The sequence below is a fragment of the Penicillium arizonense genome, assembly GCF_001773325.1.
Source record: "Penicillium arizonense strain CBS 141311 chromosome Unknown PENARI_contig004, whole genome shotgun sequence".
NCBI lineage: Eukaryota > Fungi > Ascomycota > Eurotiomycetes > Eurotiales > Aspergillaceae > Penicillium > Penicillium arizonense.
This window is the reverse complement of record NW_019173281.1, coordinates 917,115-936,297: the sequence shown is the minus strand read 5'-3', so window position 1 is coordinate 936,297 and position 19,183 is coordinate 917,115. Positions and strand designations below refer to the sequence as shown.

Sequence of the window (19,183 nt, the reverse complement as noted above, 5' to 3'; positions counted from 1 at the left end):
CCCCTGTATGGGTAATTTGGGTTGGAAGGTCTGGCCATCGTATTCTGAATAAGCCAGGCCGAAGCAAGGAATAGAAAGAAAATGAAGAGAATAAAATCGTACCTGTGTAATTCCGACCCCCCGGGATTCTCTTACAATTACTATTACTTGTAAGTTATAGCCAGTGAAGGGAAATAAAGTGGAATCAGCGAAGGTCGGCCTGAGTAATTTGACTAGCGTCGAATTTGTTCAAACTGGGCAAACTCCAAAAAGTGTTCATCCCTCGGGACTCTGGGGAACAATTTTTGCTCTTTGATTCAACTTCACTTGACGGTTGTGTTCGTGTGCGCTCCCGTACCCTATTTTTCTTTATCTTCTCCCCAGCTCCCCCTCATTCCTACATCATCCCCTTCTTCAGTTGAGGTAGCTGCGGCTTGAGCTAGCGGAGCTCCATGGCGGCTCCCGATCAGATCCCCGGGCAGGAATTCGAGTATGTGCTCTCCCGATACCTTTTTTTCATGGATTGAGCTGGGATCGGGCTTGTCTCCAGCAGCGCTGCGACAGATTATCTCCGGTCTCGATGGGCTAGGAGATGATCCAGCAATGACAGCATTGGTTTTTGCGGAGCGCGCTCGGTCCTAGCTTGTCTAGTGATACTCTGCGAAATCTGATTCCAAGGCTGAGACTAACGCGACGTGTTCTTTTTCTAGCTATGAAGCCCTTCCTTCCAACTATGGCCTTGGCCGGAACATGTTAGCGGGTGCTTTCGCAGGGATAGCAGTATGTTCAGAGGGTGCTAGAAATAGCGAGGATTTTGACTGATCGGATGAAAGGAACACTCGGTTATGTACCCCGTGGACTTGCTCAAGGTATGCTTCATTCTGGGAATGGCGAGCTTATGGAGGAATTGAGCGCTGACCGGTTGTGCACCCTTAGACTCGCATGCAAATTCTGAACCCTTCAACTGGGGGTCTCTACACGGGATTGACCAATGCCGTTTCCACAATCTACCGGATCGAGGGCTGGCGGACGCTATGGAAGGGTGTTTCGAGCGTGATTGTCGGTGCAGGTGTGTATTCACCGGGAACTGCCAAATTGGTCAATGCTGATCGCGACAGGTCCGGCGCACGCGGTTTACTTCGGTACATACGAGATTGTGAAGGAAATGGCCGGTGGTAACGTTGATGATGGACACCACCCCTTGGCTGCCGGTAAGATAATTTTGAGAACTCGGTTTACTATGCGGAACTAACGGTTTTGCGGTATAGCTATGAGCGGTGCCTCCGCCACAATTGCCAGCGATGCGCTGATGAATCCCTTCGATGGTAAGTTTCCCAGATTCGACGGGGTTGACACCGACTAACTCGTTCATAGTCATGAAGCAACGTATGCAGGTCCACGGTTCCGTTCACAAGACTCTTGCGCAGTGCGCCAAGACGCTCTATCGCACCGAAGGTCTCCAGGCCTTCTACGTCTCCTACCCTACCACACTATGCATGACCGTGCCTTTTACAGCCACTCAATTCGTCGCCTACGAGTCAATCTCGAAGGTCATGAACCCCAAGCAAGATTACGACCCCTTCACCCACTGTATCGCAGGTGGTCTGGCCGGTGCGTTTGCGGCCGGTATCACCACGCCTCTTGATGTTGTTAAGACGCTTCTCCAGACACGTGGCCTGGCAGAGAGTGAGGAAGTGAGGTCTGCACGGGGTCTGTTCAACGCTGCTGCGATCATCAAGCGCCAGTTTGGCTGGTCTGGATTCCTGCGCGGCATGCGCCCTCGCATTATTTCTACTATGCCGAGCACTGCAATTTGCTGGTATGTACCATTCGAGCGGTGATGTTGAAATTGTAACCTTTACTAACTCCATCCAGGACATCTTATGAGATGGCCAAGGCATACTTCAAGGAACTACGCGATTAAACCCTCATTCTCTCGCATACCACTGGGCACCACTGGGCCCTTCCACTTCGATATACAATGTGTGGGCACATAATCTTCAATCTTCTGAGGCGATGTCATACAATTTGGGAGGAACATCTGCATGTGGACTTTTTATGAAAAGCGTTGGCAATGTATAGTTTGGACCAAAAACGGGGAGACTCTTTTTTTCTCAATTTACGGCGTTGGAATGAGGGCTGGGTTCCCTAGTGTTTTATTATGCCATAGATGGGAATCTAGAGATATCTTTTTTTAATGTTATATAAAAATGGTCAAACGTTTCTAGACGCATGCGTAACTGCCAAATCCGACGACGTCACGCGAAAATTCCTCCCCCTCATCTTCGGGAGATCATCGTTTACCACCACATCAACTTGACCTCGATGCGGGCGGGCTTGTTTATTCCCAATGATGCGCCCAAGGCCTGCGTCTTCCATGCAGAAGACGTATGACGAGTGTTACCTCGCATGCTCGACCGCGGTATACTTTGAGGGCCAGGTAAGTGCACGCACGCTAGCGGTTAGGCCCCGGTTCGCAACGCTCATTATCTCAGAACAATGAAGAAGAAGCACTACGGTCCTGGCGATCCGCTCTCGAGACTATTTACCATCACAATGCCCGCCGCGTACCGTCGAATTACACCCCGAAATCCGAAACCGAGAAAGCCCTGCAGGATTCCATCCGAGCGCTAGAGATCCAATGCCGAGAAAGGGTCGATCTGCTAGGTGCCCTCCGAGCGAGCAGGAAGGAATCGTCAGAGGCGAACGGTAGTAAAGAGCCTGCGACTCTTGTCAAGGGCAAATCTGTCCCTAGCGTGCCGCCACCGTCTTCCAACCCTCCCGGCTGGATCGGAGATGGAACTATCCCTGCTGTGGGCTACACCGACCTTTCCAAACCCGCCGCCATACCCGGTCGCCCGGCGCTGCCAAAGAGGACGAGCTATGAATCGCATCATGTCTACGACGATGCTGGTCCGGCACTGGCGTCGACTGCTACGCCGGCGCTACGAGTGAATTCGAATTCTTCGGGCAAGACGAAGTCGCGCGGATCCAGTCCTGAGCGCCGGAAACCGATGTTGACGACTCTGCGCAGCACTGATGGAAAGAAAAATGGAAAGAAAGATGGCAAAAAAGTGAAGGTTGCTTCGAAGAAGAAGGACTTGCGGCCTGCTGCTTCCACGGCTGCCGGTCTGGCATGGGGTAATATCTATCGCTCTCCGTCGGGATCGGGGGAGAAGCCTGTGAGCGGTGCAGCTGCAGCTTCTAGGCAAAGCGCCGCCAACGATGCTCTCCGGCGAGACTTGGATCCAAAATCGAGTTCTGGGGATGAGCCTCCGGCGAGGGTTCGCACTTCCCGAAACTTAACCGAAGACCGAATCCCTGCTGCCCACTGGCGGGAGCCTCATCGTTCGTCGCCGAAGCGGTCTTCACCTAAGTCGCCTTCTCAACCTCCTCCGCGCCGTCCTCAGCCTTCATCTGAACGCCAAAAAGTACCTCCTTCTCCCATATCTATGCCGGATCCGGATGACTTCGGGGGTCCACCTAAACCATCTATCAAACCTAAACCCGTGGCTTTGCGGTCGTCTCAGCCGTCGAGCCGCCCGGTCCAGACTACTAGATCTGAGCAGAACTCCCGGACGGTGACACCCCGGCTGGACCGTGAAGCAAATTCGAGCGATAAGCAGCGAACGAAGTCTGCGCCTAGAACTCCTGCCATGGCTTCAACAACCCGTGCCTCTCCATCATCTGGTAGTGGCGATGACCTCCATCGCGGTATCAATCGGATGGCTGTCTCACCAAGGAACGGCGACAGTGCAACACGGCGGAAACCCCCACCGGTCAAAAGGAGGGAGACACCACCTTCAAGTGACCCGGAGTTTTCAGAAAAATCAAGTGAGAACGAGGCCGAAGATGAAGACGAAGGAGAGAATGACGATCTGGCCAAGATTATGAATAAGCTACCCAAGGGCGTGGATCCGCAATCAGCGAAGCAGATCCTAAACGACATCGTGGTGCGCGGCGACGAAGTGCACTGGGACGATATAGCTGGATTAGAAGGCGCCAAAAATTCCCTCAAAGAAGCAGTGGTCTATCCATTCCTTCGACCAGATCTCTTCTCCGGTCTCCGAGAACCAGCTCGTGGAATGCTCCTGTTTGGACCCCCGGGTACAGGCAAAACCATGCTCGCACGTGCAGTAGCCACAGAATCAAAATCAACATTCTTCTCCGTCTCTGCATCAAGCCTGACATCGAAATGGCACGGTGAAAGCGAGAAGCTCGTGCGCGCTTTGTTCGGTCTCGCCAAAGCCCTCGCTCCATCCATCATCTTCGTCGACGAGATCGACTCTCTTCTCTCTGCCCGATCATCCGGCTCCGAGCACGAGGCATCTCGTCGCTCCAAGACTGAATTCCTCGTTCAATGGTCTGATCTTCAGCGTGCGGCTGCGGGTCGCGAACAGACTAGTCGTGAGAAGAAGGAAGGCGACGCTAGTCGGGTCCTCGTCCTAGCTGCTACCAATATGCCTTGGGATATTGACGAGGCTGCTCGTCGCCGATTCGTTCGTCGGCAGTATATTCCTCTGCCGGAGCATCATGTCCGTGAGCAGCAGCTTCGCAAGCTACTAAGTCATCAGCATCATGGGCTTGGTGATGAAGATATCCAGGTTCTGGTTCATGTAACAGAAGGTATGTTATCCTCATCTTCATCATCCTCATCCCCATCCCCATCAGAATCCGAATTACATGCTAACCCCACTCCCAGGTTTCTCCGGCTCAGACATAACAGCCCTCGCAAAAGACGCCGCCATGGGCCCCCTACGTAATCTAGGCGAAGCCCTCCTCCACACCCCAATGGATCAAATCCGAGCAATCATCTTCCAGGACTTCGAGGCTAGTCTTTATTCTATCCGGCCTAGTGTCTCCCCTGACGGGTTACGGAGGTATGAAGAGTGGGCTAAGGAGTTCGGTGAGCGAGGTGGTTAGAGTGATTCGTTTCTCATCTTGGTGTCCTGCTATTTTTCTTTCTATCCCTCTATTTCTTGCGTGGGGAGTTATATGCTTGATATGATTATAGGAATGGAATTGTCATGGTGTTTTTCTTTTTTCCTCTTTTCTCTCTCTATCTTTTTTGCTGTACTTGAAAGCTAGGTCCGCTAGTCTGATTTGGGACTGGCTATCTTTCGTTTTCTATCCTATTTTCTGCTTTATTTTCTCTGTCTCTATCTCCGTCTTTGTCTTTGACTTTGTTTGGTGCTATGGCGTCTGCTTCAAGGATCGGACGGTGGCTTGATGGATCTTGGTGTTGGACTTGGTGCATGACATGATATGCTTGTCTTAGATGGGAGGAGGGTAATACCTCGATTTTGGGATCGGTTTAATGTATCTTATGTAGCAATTCAGACAACCTTTTTGAACCATCCCGAATAGTAATCTACGGAACTCAAATACAGTAACTTATCACTATTGCATACAATTCTTGGTAGGTGGTGAAGGCACTTCGAAGCCTCCAACCTCTTTTCCCGCGCCTGAACAATCGGTTGTGGTAATAACCGACCACAGTGAATCAAGGATGGTCATTTGATAAGACAGTTTTATTAACTTATGTTTATCAGGGAATGTCCAACGTCAAGTCGCATATCTTCAACATCATGTCCTCTAACCCTTGACGTCCAAGCTATGTCTATTCACATTTGTTCAATGGGTACGATGCAATGTAGAACCTCATATTTACTATATATCTTAGGCTATTGGCTGTAGTATCAACTCAACAACACCCTGATTTCTCCCGTCGTCCGCGGGAACAACGACCTCAAACTCCACTGATCCTCACCTTCTTCATCCTCAGCCTTCTGACTAGCTTCAGTCTTATTACCCGATCTACCACTGCGGCCACTGATGACACTACCACCAGTCCCCAGATTCACATGGACAGTTCCTCTTGCTTCATCCGCGGCAATGATCATACCCTCGACGAACTCAAAGTCACGGCAGAATGCTTCAATTGCATCTTCTGTTACGCTCTGCACGAGGGAGACGCTCTGTACACGCTTGAGGTTGTCGGTTGCGTCCATCAGTGCAGATGGGAGGAAGTCGTCCAGTTGTTGGCTGGATGTTATCAGGGATTCTGGTTGGAAGGCTGGAAGGGTGGCTAGGTCGGCTAGGTGGGGCTTCTGTTGGTCTGGCTTCTCTGCCTCTTCTGTTGTCTCTGAGTCCTTGGTTCGTGAAAATGGCTCTAAAGCTTCGAGGAGGGCTTGGAGGCCTGAGGTTTCGAGGAGGAAGTCATGTTGGGTGTCGAGTAAGTCGTTGCGTAGTGTTGATAGCGCTGCGGATAGAGGGGGGACATGCGTGGCGCTGGCAAAGGGATAGGGTGACAGTGTTTCGCGGGCTACAAGGATGATGTTGGTGCGGTATATGGTTTGCGCAGTCGTAGTTTTGAGTTCGTCGGATGAGGACCGGGCGAGGGTCAAGAAGGGATCGAAAGCGGCCCGGAGCACGGAGGTGAACTGGTTCTCGTTGTTTGAGTCTGGGGATAGATCTTCAGGTCCCACGGAGCCCTCGTGTGTCTTCATGAGCAAGCTCAAGCCTTCCAATGCATCTAATAAGAACTGCGGAGGCGACAGATCTTCAGGTGGAGTCAATGCAACGGGGTCACCAGCCAAGGCGCTAATCTGGTCGCGCATCAAAGTCTCAAAGTGCCCAAGAGTGAACTTCTCCAAGTTCTGGATCAGATCCACAAGGTGAGACTGTGAGCCCACTAGCTTGGTGAATGTGGTACGGTAGAACGAGAGTAGGTTCACGACTTTGAAGCAAGTGACGGGGTCATCGTGGCTCTGGATGACGAGCTCAACTCTCTGCCGCAGTGACCGAGACACTCCAGTAAGGTCACGGTTGACCAGATCACTGAGCGCCTTTCGGCCGTCAAAGGTCTCTTCTTGGTCCTCATCAATCCGAGACCAGGGCTCGCTACTCAGGCCAGCCTGGATACCCCGAGCGAGCTCATCCCCATCATCGACGAACAGCGACTCAAGGGCCTCTCGCTCTGATACAGTCGTTGAGTGTACCCATGCGAGCATATCACCAATGTACCGCAGTGGATCATGCGCCGAAAACTCAATTGGCTTGACACTGCGATCACCCACAGCAGGGCCGTTCGCCCCGGAAACAGCATCCGTCAGAGCGTAGTGGAAAGCATCAGATAGAATATAGTCGCGCGCTTCGGCAAAAAAATCCAGACAGCTGTGGAACAGGCTTGGGCGTTCTGCCAACACTCGCAGAGCACGGCGAATTGAGCTGCTGATCCGGGGATCCTCCAAATTCAAGGATCTAAACTCTTTCTGGACCCACCGGTAGAGCTTCTGGTATGCGGAATTGAGGTTCCGAGTGCTCAATTCCATCAACTCCAAGCCCAATCGCTGGTTCTCACCGCCGAGCAGGACTTCGCAGTCGTGGTGCACTTGTTTGACACGAGCCAGCACATCGAAGAACCGCTCGTCGACAGGCTCCTCGGCTGACATCAAGATCATCAAGTCCTCCTCCGGAATTATGTAGTGCTTGGAAAAGGCGTCCAAAAGCTGCTGCTTGGTTTCGGTCTCTTTCCTCTGGGCCATGAGGACATTGGCCTCCTCGAGCACGGGCGTGGTATCCTGCTTCGCCAGGTTGATTCGTTTGCGCATATCATCGCACGTTTGGTTCAAGGCTGTGATCACGGTTCCGATCCGTTGTAGTTGCTGTCATTGTAATTGAGCAATTAGACATGCGATGCAGATCGCAACAGGAGACATACCTCGGCCACCTTTCCAAAGTCCCTGACAATCTCCGCATTGCAGTCGACAACTTCCTTCTGTACATCCAGTCGAAGCTGTCGTCGCGTCTCAGCGGAGTTGTGGACCCCTCTTATGTTCAACGTCTCCAGGGAGTCCCGAATGTCCGAGTCCGCATATGACGCGGAGAGAACTGTCGTCAAGCGATTGGTAAGAGCAGTCGAGCGCTGTGCTGGCGGAGACAGGGGCGAGGCCGGTGAGTTTGCGCCATTGCTGACACCTGGTTGGAAATAGCTGGTCATTGTTGGTGCAAGCAATGCAGCGGAGGTCGGTGGGGGAGAGTAGAGGACAAGCTCACAGTCGACCGCCTTCGTAGCTCTTATCAACATCAACAAACACCTTCGTTTTTCCCACTCCACGACTTGTTTTATTCAATTACTTTGCTCTAATTGACCCCATGGATAGTCCACTGGTCTCACCGGCAAAGGCCCGCCAGGCTGCCATTCAAGCCAAAGATTGGGCCTACGTCAACTCTTGGCTCAACCGACAATACGCACCCAAACCAGTACCTCAATTCGAGCGCAATGAAGATACCCTCCGCGTACTCCTGACGCTGGCTGCAGCCAATGATTCCGCCGATGAAGAAGCTGCTCTCCAACAACGAGCGCGCGAAGAAGCAGTTCATGCCTACAAAGTACGGGAGGAGTTCGAACGCAAAGACCCACATGAGAAACAGAAAAACCAGCTCCTGGATGAGGTCGAAATGTGTCTTGATGACAAGGGGAGACGGGATCTAGAAGATCTGGCGGACTCTGCTGTAGCTCTTGGCAATACTCTGGATCCGAACATGGGGGATCTGGGGCAGTCAATTGTGGAGCTTACAGTGGAGGAGTTCGAGGCCCAGGAACAAATGACAAAGGTCGACACTTTGCGTCGATATCTTGAGCAGGAGCTTGCACGGCTACAGACAGAGCTCGAAGAGCTGAAAACCGACACTGCGTATGAGATACCTTCAGATACACAACGCTTGACGTCGGAGTGGACACGCGGGACGAAGACGCTCGGGGTTAAGGTTGGGGAGTACCAGGATCGTATCGCCTCACTGGAAAGAGTCCAGCCCCAAGGACCAACTATTGATGAGCTTATGGCTGAAGAGGAGAGTGTCATCCGGCTGCGGGAGACGGTCAAGTCACTACAGGCCCGGGTTAGGGCGTACCATGATCTCCCCAAGGATGTCTCAGGGGCACGAGCAAAATATAAAGAGCTAGAACGAGAGCTTGAGCAGCTTACGCGGCAGCGAGATTCGATGTTTGGCAAGTTGGTTGATGGGTAGCAAGCTCCGTATGTCAATCAATACGAGGTCTACACCAAAATCTACACACGGAAAAAGGTAGACAGAGTCACACTGTAGGGAGAATCAAAAAGGGCTTCTCTTCAAATCTTGTGTTGCTATTGGGAGGGGAACCGTTTCCAAGCTTCATTTTCCCAAACATAGAGGGGACAGATGGAAGCCGGGATAGTTAAGACGTCTCCAATCATGGCTATAGCAATGATTGTTCTTTTCTGCAATACTCTACGCCCAGTATGGTTCTACGTAATGAAACAAGTTGAAATCAAGGTGTTTAATTGATAATGGGCCTTGAGAGTATCATGTTATGAGTATCGAAAAGCAAATGGTATCATGGGCCCGTAATTCAACGTGATTCATCGTGATAGCCGGGCAATCCCGAGGGATGTGGAATGACTGATAGTAATCATTCAGTTTAGAGGGATATCCTCTTACTTGTTGCCGAGGCCAACGAAATCCTTAGCCTTGTCGACACTGGGTATGGTTAGCAGTTGATCTTGTGTATCAGTGTATCAGTGGCAGTGTGGTAGCTTACATGGAGCCGGAGGCACCACCGTGAGCGTTGTTGTCATGGGAGCGCTGGGTCTTGTCAAAGGTCTCCTGGCCAGCACCCTTGCTGTCATCGGTTTGGAAGCCACGGGCAACACGATCGCTGGTGTCGGTGACAGTCTCCTTGACCTTGTCCTGGGTGGACTTGGTGGAGTTGGGAGTGATCTCCTCCTTGGCCTCTGTAGGGGGGTCAACATTGATATTCTGTAACTCAGGCAGGAAGTGTCACGTACTGGTGGAGAAGTCCTTGCGTCCTGCGTCAGACATGATGAAGCTTGAAAGTTGGTAGTTGGTTTGAAACGTAGTATGGGTTTGGAGGATAAGAGTTGATGAAGAAGGAAGAAAGTCTGAGGGATCAAGAGTGTTTATATAGGGCTCTTTACTTTCAGTGCAACAAAAAAGAACATGACGTCGTTTGTCACATCAACTATACAAAGTGACTACTGCATGTACTAACTTGGAAACCTTGGAATGCTCCAGCTGGGCCGGGACCCTAGACAAATCACTTGTATGGATAGCTTGTCACTCCGATCATCTTTCCTCCTAGCATCAACTGTAGATGACGTTTCTTACAGGGGTCCTGTGGCGTGCTCATACAATGACGTTGGGGATGAAGCTGTGGCGATAGCAGCACGTGTAAGCTTATCATGTTATCATCACGTGAAATTCTGCCTCACATGTCTCTAGGAGTAGAAGGCGGTCGATAGAAGCAAAATGCATACACCGCCACCGTCACTGTCTTGGGCATCGACTCATCGTGTTGGACCTCTAGATTGCTCTATGCTAACACTCACTTGGACTCACGATGTGGAAGGAGACTGTTTGCCTCCACGTGTTCTCACCTGACACATGACTTAGAACTCAATCACTATTTTGGAAACCCACAGTGAATCTCGATTTCTTCCTTTGTCGTTCATCTCTATTCACAACTCCGTTCCTATCATTCGTTTCATTCTTGCTAGCCGTCAATGGTTGCATCTGATTCAACCGAGTCTTCGAGCTGGGACTTCACCCAGGCACTTGATCTCCTGCGGTCCCCCACGTACAAGGGCACCTCGGCGAGATCAAGTTGCCCACCGGAATACCCGGCTGACCTTCCTCAAGATCAGCCCAAGAAAAACGTCAACAATGGTGCTAGTGTCCAGGCCCCTGGCCTTACTTCTAAGCGCAGTCACACCAAGCTAGGTGACTTCGGTTCCCTTTGGGACCTCTTGGGCGGCCTCCCAACCCCCAGCGTCACTCCGGCTACAGTTACCACAAACTCCAAACCCGAGGATACCCAACGGTCACTCGAAGCCTCGCCGGCTTTCAGCATTTTCAAGCGACCTATCAATCAAGTATCGCACCGCAGCTCTATCGAGTCATCTGCCCCTCTTCCGTCCAAAACCTCTTCGGTTGACAAATCAAAGTCCAAGACCTTCCAAGATACCAGTGGCCGTTCTTCAAAACGTTCACCACGACCTCAACCAGTCACTATCTTGCAGCGGAAATCGGGACACGAGTCTACTGGCACGGATGACAAGGTAGAATTTGATATTCCACGAACCCCTTCAAGAACCATCGCTGGCGCCGGTAATCTTGATACTCCCAAAGCGAGAACGCAACACCGGGTTGCTCGCAAGGAGACACAAACAAATATCAGCAATGCAGCCTACTCTTCCGAAGCTAGTGCTGGAGCGGAGTCCGACTCTAGCTTTATTTTTGATCGTCCCACCCCTAAGAAATTTGGGGCCCTGGCTTTTGTCCCGGCCCAAATCGGAACGCCAGACGCCCAAGCCAGCCGTTACGATACACCACCGTCCTCATTTGAGGATCAAGACTTTGCTTTAAATGCAAACGCCATCACAGCTCTCGGTCCTGGAAACCGTGTTCAGTCCACCATATACAAATCGTCGACTGAGCGAAGAGTATCCTTGATGACCAAACTTCTCAAAGACTTCCCTGAATATGCCAGCATCGTATCCTCGGTGGGACAGTCTATCAAAAAGTCTCCCCGCAAAGGCGTTGTTTCTGACTCCATTCATATCTTTGTTGATATTTCCAACGTATGTTCAATCCTCTTTTCCATTCAAGTCATAAGCTAACACATATCAGATCATGGTAGGATTCCACGATGCGGTGAAATACTCCCGCAATATTCCTCTCACGACACGAATCCGTCGTGTCCACATGTCATTTGCCAACCTTGCCCTGATCATGGAACGGGGCCGCCACGCCGCCAAGAGAGTCTTGGTCGGCTCGGATAGATTGCCCTCCATCGACGAAGCCGAAACGCTGGGCTACGAAGCAAACATTTTAGATCGTGTGCACAAAGTTAAGTACACCACACCCCGCCGCAACAACAAGTCCCGGAAGATTCCTGGCTCTGGCTCCCAGGGGGCGTCAGGCGGTCCTGAAACGGTCGCCCCCTCTGGAGAGCGATGGGTCGAGCAGGGTGTGGACGAAATTCTGCACCTGAAGATCCTGGAGAGTCTTTTAGACACGGATGAACCGGCGACGATTGTTCTGGCGACTGGAGATGCGGCCGTTGCCGAGTTTTCGGGCGGTTTTATGCGCATGGTTGAGCGCGCTCTTCAGCGCGGCTGGTCTGTTGAGCTTGTTAGCTTCACCCAAGTTACAAGCTATGCTTATCGCAAGAAGGAGTTCCGCGCCAAATGGGGCGATCGTTTCAAGATGGTTGAGCTGGATACGTACATCGAAGAGCTGTTCGAGTAATATGGACGGACGCTTTGAGTCAGTGCTAGAAAAAGGATGGCTGGGTAAATGCTAGCTATGTCCGCACTTGTTAGATTAACAACCTCGATCACAGCATGAATCATATGTCTCTGCATTTATTATATTGAGTCACTCGTATGCTGCAACTACTAGTTTGTTACATGTAATGTAGTCCTGACCCCGCCAAGCGGAACGTCATTGGGCGGAACACCACCACCCGCACTGCTGCCTCACGTTTGTCTACCTAAAACTAGCGAGCCTCATCTGCATCTATATATTGCTATTGAGTCTCTGTACATCCCAGATTTATTCCTCCTATTCTCAGGCTCTGTGTTGTCGAAACTGAAAGCAAACGAGCCAGAAAAAAAAAGTCAGTCAGTTCTTGGCATTATCTCGGAGAATCCGCAAATACTCGAACCAACAGATCAATTCTGATAAACAGAGCCCAAGAACCAAATCATCTACCAAGACTTTCAATCCAAACATGTCGCAAGTTAGAGAACAAGAGTTCTTCGGCGGAGCCATTAAAGGCGTCGTGCCACAAGGCTGGATCGACTCCAGGTCAGTATAAATCCCACCATCATAGCATCCCCCATGATTCTCTACATGATCAAACCCCAAATTCCAAAATTTCAAACAGAGAGAAAACCAGCTAACCCCAAGTCAGCACACTCCGCGAAGTCCCAGACCACCAAGAGCTCTTCCTCTCACCAACAACACTCTCAACCCTAATCATCGAAATCAACCAGCGCGTCTCAGAGGAAGAGGCACAAAGCACACTCTCAACTCTAACTCACCAACCCCCAATCCCAGTCTCGGGCCCAGACTCAATCGACCAAGCCGCGGTCCTGTACCACCTCCACGATCTCTGCGACGAAGGCGACACCATGCAGATGCTCGCCCCTCCGCAGCGCGTGGATATTCCCCGGATTTCGTCTTCAGCGCCGTCCGGTTCGGCTTCTGTTAAGGCTTATCGGAGTGCTGTTTCGTTTACTACGCCTAAGAAGGAGGATCCTACGCTGTTTGCTACGGTGCAGTGTCATTCTTTGCTTGTGAGGCTTGAGGCGCAGGAGACCGATTTGTTGATCTTTTTTAACGTTCCTCGTGAGGAGTTCGAGAAGGAGGGGAATGAGGAGGGGTTTAACATGGAGGTGAAGGTTGCTGAGGGGATTGTTGGAGCTTTGGTTGAGACGTTGGAGATTTGTGATTGGGGGCTCTTTGTTTAGGTTTGGATTCGGTGTGAGATGATGATGATGGGTTTATGATGGGATATGGATTGGAAATGAAGATGTCGTCGGCATTTTTGGGACGAGTAGATAGATACCTATTTAGATATGAAATTGATCAACCTCTATCAATCATCTTACTTTTGGGGTATTCAAGGACCATGAAGATGTATCGTTGTTATATCATAAGAGGTTCAATTGCTGTGATATGACGCTATGCAATATGTTCTATGGATAAATCAATCTCAAACGCCTGTAACCAAACCAAGCACGCCTGACAATAATCACAAATCCATCATCGGCATGGCATTCCATTCTGTAGGTTCATCTGCGGGCTCTTCAGAAAGACATCGTTCACACTGACAAACAAACTTGAATGATTGACGAAGATGTTCCCGACGGGAGGCCAAAGCCGTATATTGGGTCAGATCGAAGTACGAGATGCAGCATTCCTCTCCGGGAACGATATCACGAGACGCAGTAAAGACCATACGTCCCTGCTCATCAGGTTTGTGGGTGATCTTGATTTCGTTTAGTAGACTCCTCTCATAATTTAGATGGAACCACTTACATTTGGCAGACACGAATGATTAGCAATTGCCGCAATAGGATAAACCGCAGCGGCGAACTGCTCTCCTCTATCGATTGGAGGGTACGGCAAAGGAACGACACCTGTTGCTCGAGGGTAAAGGCCAAAAGAATTGGCCTCTTCCTGACAGATGAGATGGAGGACCCGATCCGACGTCATGCCATGCGGCAGTACAGGGCCATTTTGGAGATACTTCTTCACGAGAGTCGTCCAAGCGCGGACTTTATCATGAGACCAGGTATCAGCAGAACCGCACAACGAGTCAATACCCTCCCAACCATATTTCCACTTCTTCGGGCTGGGAGAAGTAGAAGTACCACTATCGACATGCTGCAATTGACTCTGTCGCATAGCAAGCAGACGAACAATCACCCACAACATGCCGAAATCGTATTCACCCCATTTAGCGCGAATCGGTCCGGCATATCTCTTGAGCCAAGTGCATTCAAAAGCATGTCGATCTTTATCGGCGTCTCGACAGGCATCGCTGCACCATATCACATCCGCGATACACGCATTCGGACATGGATTCCGGGCTGATGCTGAGTGGCGAGGAGCCCGGCGATTACAAGCGGGATTGCTGCAGATGAGGTTGTCATTCGTTGCTGGTTCGTCCACGACGGGGATGACTGCGTAGGGGCGGTCCACGAGGAGACAGGCGCCTTTGGGGATGAGGCCTGACGCGCGGAATTGGCGGCCTTTGGTCGGATCGGTGCTTTGGATTAATTGGGGGTGCATCCAATCTGGTTGCGTTTGGGAGATGTCTATACTTGTACTGGGTTCGGACTCTGTGATGTATACAACTTGGGACATGATGGAATATAATTGGTGTGTGTTCTAGGGTCTTTTTTTTTTACGATGTCAGTTTTGAGGGTGAAATCATTTTTTATCCGGATTTTCGAATCCCTGGGAACCGCACAATCAAGCCCTCCGTTTGGCTACGCAAAGGGTGGGTCGCCATGTGAGGTTATCCCGAACGACTGCCATTGATTGGTAGAATTCAAGCATAAATTGCTGGCACTTCATTGGTCGATCCGCTTGCGATCGACCCATGGGAGAAGGGAAGAAACGTTAGGGTTGTCTTGGCTGCGTTCTAAGATTGGTTATATCTTTTGTTTCACCTTGTAACCATCACTTATCCTGAAGTTCACTGAGAACTATTGGAAATGTGAGTCTCGATGGCAAGTTAAGGTGATACGCGTGACTCAAAGAGATATTTATCAGGAGGTAGATTCGATCAATAAAACTCACCTATACAGACCTAGTCCATAAGTCCATTCACACCCCCTACTTGTGCATAACCTATATGATTAACCCATCATTTTTAAACAAATAGAGCCTAAGGCTATCGAAAATGGCCAAAAAAGAGGGCCCAAGCAGGACGAAATCAATGAACGAAACGTCGTACTCGCTTCGAGGCTTTCGTGTAGGGACTGTCCCATACTTCATCGGTGGGACTTTATACAAATGATGACCCCCTGTTGTATAACAATTCGCCAAGGTATCTATACCATCATTATCCTACAAAGGATGGGAAAGCTTTTAACCAGTCCGTATTAACAAAGACTTCAAATTTGAAATCGCTCCGATCCCTACATGACCACCGATGTCAAAAGCCCCCTTATCTGTTCTCTGTGAAGCCCCTCGGCCTCCAGGAGGAGGTCCAGAATCAGAAGAAGCGATGATCGATGACCAGATATTAGTGGCGAGTGAAGAGTTTTCGTCTATATATCCAATTTGTATACCGCTCTACCTCACATCAATCTTAAGAGCTTCTTCTTCAAAGAATAGCTTATATAGCACGATCTAAGTGAGTACCTATCTCAGCATATAACCTTTCTAGGACACAGACTCGACGTTGTTTTTATAACCGTTCCCTCGTGGGCAATATATCTAATATAGTTCGTAAACACGATCTGCAGAGCACGGACTCTAAGCGTCATCTGAAGAGACTCGGGAACTAATGGTGAGAGTAAGCTTGTCTATTGAAAGTAAGCACCTAATGACACAAGGTTGGTATACTCAGTACATATTCACAACAAGATAAAATCAAAGTAAAGAAAAAGTAAAACAAACCCTCGAAAAAATTCACAGGGTCGGGTTCTCATTCTCCTTGTCCTCAATTCCTACGGCCTTCTTCGCCCTTGGCTTGGGCTTCACCTGCACCAGCAGGCCCCCGCCATTCTGACAGGTACACCGTTGCACCTCCGGGTTGATGCTCTTTGAGGACCGCCCGTACTTCCTTCCACAGGCCTGGCACACCCACGAGTACTTGTAGTCGATCTCGTAGCTGTGTCTAGTGGTCACTTTAATGCGGCCGCCGCCGTAGTCATGGTGACCAGCCATGGCTTCAACGCAGCGAGCCGCCCATTGGTGAAAGCTGGGCCCGTGCCCATTCTGCCTTGAGATCAGGCCATCAACTAGGTGACAGTACTCATGGGTTGCTGTGCATAGGATCCGATCCTCGCTGTCGAGGACCTTGGGGTTCAGCTCAATTAGGGCTGAGTATCCTGAGTCGGTACCAGGGCTCTTAGGTGGAGATATGCCAAATTTCGCCCGCCCGGCCGTACTCTGGAGGAGGTTGTTCCACTTGATCTGGATCCCTCCGGTGGCTTGGGTCATGCGGGCAATCTCCCCATTGACGACGGTCTCATCCAGGATTCGGATGAAGGTTTCGGCAAATAACTCTTTGCTTTGGTCAAAGGCCTTCTTCTCGTCTCTTGCCTGGCGCCTTGCTGCTGCCTCGGCCTTCTTCAGGGCCGTCTTGCTTGGCGGCTTGTCGGCGGCCTTTTTTGGTGTGGATTTCACCTTAGGCATGATTTTTGGTGATTTGTCGATCGGGGTGACAGAGCGATTGACGAGGAAGTGGAGGGGGTTTCGGTTTGGAGGCTGTGACGGGGCTTCCGGAGAAGAGCTAAGCGCCAATTGTTAGCAAATTTGACCCTAAATCAGATGAATGAATGTCTTCAGATGGGACTTACTTGAATGACTCGGTCTCGAGCAAGTGAGAGGGGTTTTTGTTCGGAAGTCGTGACGGGGCTTCCAGAGTAGGGCTAAAGGCCAAGCGTTAGAAAAATCGACCCAAAACTAGATGAATCAACGCCTTCGGATGAAACTAACATGAATGGCTCGATTGTGAGATCATACGGGCCGTGAGACTTGCTGTTGGCACGGGGGGAGGAAAAATCGACAGAGGATTGTGGCCTGGAGTGGAAGATTAGCAGGAGAGACCTTTCCGGCGCCGGCGAGGTCGACGTGCGAGCGCTGCAAACCATACCTTGACTCAATTCTTGCTGGCGGCGAGGGAGACTCGTCTTCAGTATCCAGCTCAAGCTCTCGGAGTGAGTTGATGAGATGCGTGGAGCTGTCAAAGCCGAGTTGGGAAGAAGATGTTGATCCGGCACGAGGCTCGGGGGCGACAGCATGGAGGATGGGGGACTCGCACCCGGGGCTTGAGGTCGCTCCTGCCATTTTTCTCGGGCTCGATTCCTTTTGCTTCGGGCTCGAGAGTGCTTCCTCTATCGATAAACTCTCCTCCTCCATGTTTATTTCTCTCTGTGAAATCGGCCTTCTTCCTCTAATCAATCTTTTTCTAGGTGAGCGCTCGGGGGATGGAGACCGCCTCATCTCTGCCTCTGTTTCTGAGCCCTCATTTTCTGAGATTTCGTGATAACTCGGCTCATTGTCGTCACTAACAATGAAATCGTCTAGTGAATCAAAGCTATCGCCTTCAGATTGGTCTTCCTCATACCGATCATCAATCACAGACTGTCTCACAGATGTATGGGATGCGCTGCTCCTGACTGGCGATTGCAGAGCCGAGTGCCTAGGCGATGATCGATTCACTGCTAGATATTCTTCCGTGAATTCATCTGACACATCATTCTCCTTGTCATCGTCTTTATCCGACTTGATAGACACTCTTTGTCGTGGTGGAACTGGTCTAGCAGGCCGTGACAAGAGCAATGAATTGACACGGGAGATGCCCAATGCTCTCGGCTTTTTCTTGGTGCTAGGTGATGCCCGGCTTTCCGTTTCACTCTCGCAAAACGAATTGCTATCCTGGAGTATATCAAAAGTTCCGGCCCCAGCAGCAGTCCGTCTTTGCGTCTGGCTTTGTGTGCGCATTGGCGACTTATTTTGCGTTGCGGGTCGCCTCGTGCTAGCACCCGATACACTGGCCAACAAGATGTCGTCAAACATGTCAGAAGTGGGTGGTGGAAGTTGCCTCAGTGTCGGCTTTTTGGGCGACATGTTGGCCAACGTCTTTTCAGGCGATGTCCTGTTGACCAAGGGGTTGGCGGAATTGAGCCTAGCCATGATGGCTATACTGCGACGTCGTCGGCGTAGTACACGATGGGTTTTTGGTTGCCGGTTGGCTCGATTAGATCTTCACGGCGCTGGTGATGAACGGGATGGATCTGCAATTGAAGCTTCTATGCTGACCGTGTCGTAGTCGTCGGCGAGCTGGTGTCAGCTGTCAGCGATTCATTTAGTTTCTAGCTCGGGTTTCTTTGATGAGTTGTCGACAGACTCCGGTATGTTGGCACGGCAACGTAAACCCTGTGACACCGCCCGCCAGACTGTCCCTCTATTGGCTATAGCGGGAAGTATGGGCTTTCAAACAACACTTATTCTACTTTGTTGGGGGGACACCTCCTCATCTTCGCCCTAAGGTTTTTCCTCGGGGGCTTTTGCAAGACTTCTGTAGGTGAGTAATCGTTGAAGGAGAGAGGTCTCAGTCTGGTCTATCTGGGTTACCACTCACCATAGGAAAGGTCCAACCGGGTTTCATCCAGAGAGACGCATTGTTGGAGGATTATATGACGGGACATATATTGGTTTCTTTTGATCTCGTCTCTGAAATCCAAGAGGCGCGGGGTTGTGACGGGCGGCGGACTCCTACTAAAGAGAGAGGGAGAAGAGGATCAAGAGGATGATGATTCTCTATGGAGGAGCAGCACACTAAATAGCCTATGGACTAGGTACATGATCAACCAGAGGCACTCGAAAATGGGCAAGAAAGAGGTGACAAAAGAAAGACCAAATGGAAATATGGTATACAATTCACAGGTCC

General features: G+C 50.6%; 9 protein-coding genes across 9 annotated transcripts; 5 read left to right on the top strand and 4 right to left on the bottom strand.

Annotated features, from left to right (window-relative positions):
• Positions 1-431: 431 nt before the first annotated feature.
• mrsA (putative mitochondrial carrier protein) lies at positions 432-1,903 on the top strand (the record flags this gene model as incomplete). Its single annotated transcript, XM_022629027.1, has 8 exons — positions 432-469; positions 690-759; positions 813-848; positions 916-1,048; positions 1,098-1,190; positions 1,248-1,304; positions 1,354-1,798; positions 1,855-1,903. The coding sequence occupies 8 exons, from the start codon at positions 432-434 to the stop codon at positions 1,901-1,903; spliced, it is 921 nt and encodes a 306-aa protein (XP_022490767.1).
• A 429-nt stretch (positions 1,904-2,332) lies between these two features.
• Positions 2,333-4,902, top strand: PENARI_c004G03453 (uncharacterized protein; the record flags this gene model as incomplete). Its single annotated transcript, XM_022629033.1, has 3 exons — positions 2,333-2,419; positions 2,475-4,605; positions 4,682-4,902. The coding sequence occupies 3 exons, from the start codon at positions 2,333-2,335 to the stop codon at positions 4,900-4,902; spliced, it is 2,439 nt and encodes an 812-aa protein (XP_022491074.1).
• Positions 4,903-5,658: 756 nt separating this feature from the next.
• Positions 5,659-7,981, bottom strand: cog6 (Golgi transport complex subunit COG6; the record flags this gene model as incomplete). The annotated part of the gene is made up of 3 exons (XM_022629084.1): positions 5,659-5,663; positions 5,750-7,646; positions 7,703-7,981. The coding sequence occupies 3 exons, from the start codon at positions 7,979-7,981 to the stop codon at positions 5,659-5,661; spliced, it is 2,181 nt and encodes a 726-aa protein (XP_022490738.1).
• A 155-nt stretch (positions 7,982-8,136) lies between these two features.
• Positions 8,137-9,012, top strand: PENARI_c004G12159 (uncharacterized protein; the record flags this gene model as incomplete). The annotated part of the gene is made up of 1 exon (XM_022629493.1): positions 8,137-9,012. One exon carries the CDS (start codon positions 8,137-8,139, stop codon positions 9,010-9,012), a length of 876 nt encoding a protein of 291 aa, XP_022490705.1.
• A 446-nt stretch (positions 9,013-9,458) lies between these two features.
• On the bottom strand, positions 9,459-9,843 carry PENARI_c004G00870 (heat shock 9/12 family protein; the record flags this gene model as incomplete). Its single annotated transcript, XM_022628910.1, has 3 exons — positions 9,459-9,501; positions 9,563-9,755; positions 9,810-9,843. The coding sequence occupies 3 exons, from the start codon at positions 9,841-9,843 to the stop codon at positions 9,459-9,461; spliced, it is 270 nt and encodes an 89-aa protein (XP_022491140.1).
• A 701-nt stretch (positions 9,844-10,544) lies between these two features.
• Positions 10,545-12,291, top strand: PENARI_c004G05220 (NYN domain-containing protein; the record flags this gene model as incomplete). The annotated part of the gene is made up of 2 exons (XM_022629131.1): positions 10,545-11,621; positions 11,671-12,291. The coding sequence occupies 2 exons, from the start codon at positions 10,545-10,547 to the stop codon at positions 12,289-12,291; spliced, it is 1,698 nt and encodes a 565-aa protein (XP_022490685.1).
• A 484-nt stretch (positions 12,292-12,775) lies between these two features.
• On the top strand, positions 12,776-13,517 carry mog1 (Ran GTPase-binding protein MOG1; the record flags this gene model as incomplete). The annotated part of the gene is made up of 2 exons (XM_022629247.1): positions 12,776-12,852; positions 12,959-13,517. 2 exons carry the CDS (start codon positions 12,776-12,778, stop codon positions 13,515-13,517), a joined length of 636 nt encoding a protein of 211 aa, XP_022490766.1.
• A 284-nt stretch (positions 13,518-13,801) lies between these two features.
• On the bottom strand, positions 13,802-14,919 carry PENARI_c004G06455 (SET domain-containing protein; the record flags this gene model as incomplete). Its single annotated transcript, XM_022629194.1, has 2 exons — positions 13,802-14,038; positions 14,089-14,919. The coding sequence occupies 2 exons, from the start codon at positions 14,917-14,919 to the stop codon at positions 13,802-13,804; spliced, it is 1,068 nt and encodes a 355-aa protein (XP_022490978.1).
• A 1,275-nt stretch (positions 14,920-16,194) lies between these two features.
• PENARI_c004G02636 (uncharacterized protein) lies at positions 16,195-18,426 on the bottom strand (the record flags this gene model as incomplete). The annotated part of the gene is made up of 4 exons (XM_022628992.1): positions 16,195-17,020; positions 17,088-17,159; positions 17,227-17,310; positions 17,384-18,426. 4 exons carry the CDS (start codon positions 18,424-18,426, stop codon positions 16,195-16,197), a joined length of 2,025 nt encoding a protein of 674 aa, XP_022491158.1.
• Positions 18,427-19,183: the final 757 nt, after the last annotated feature.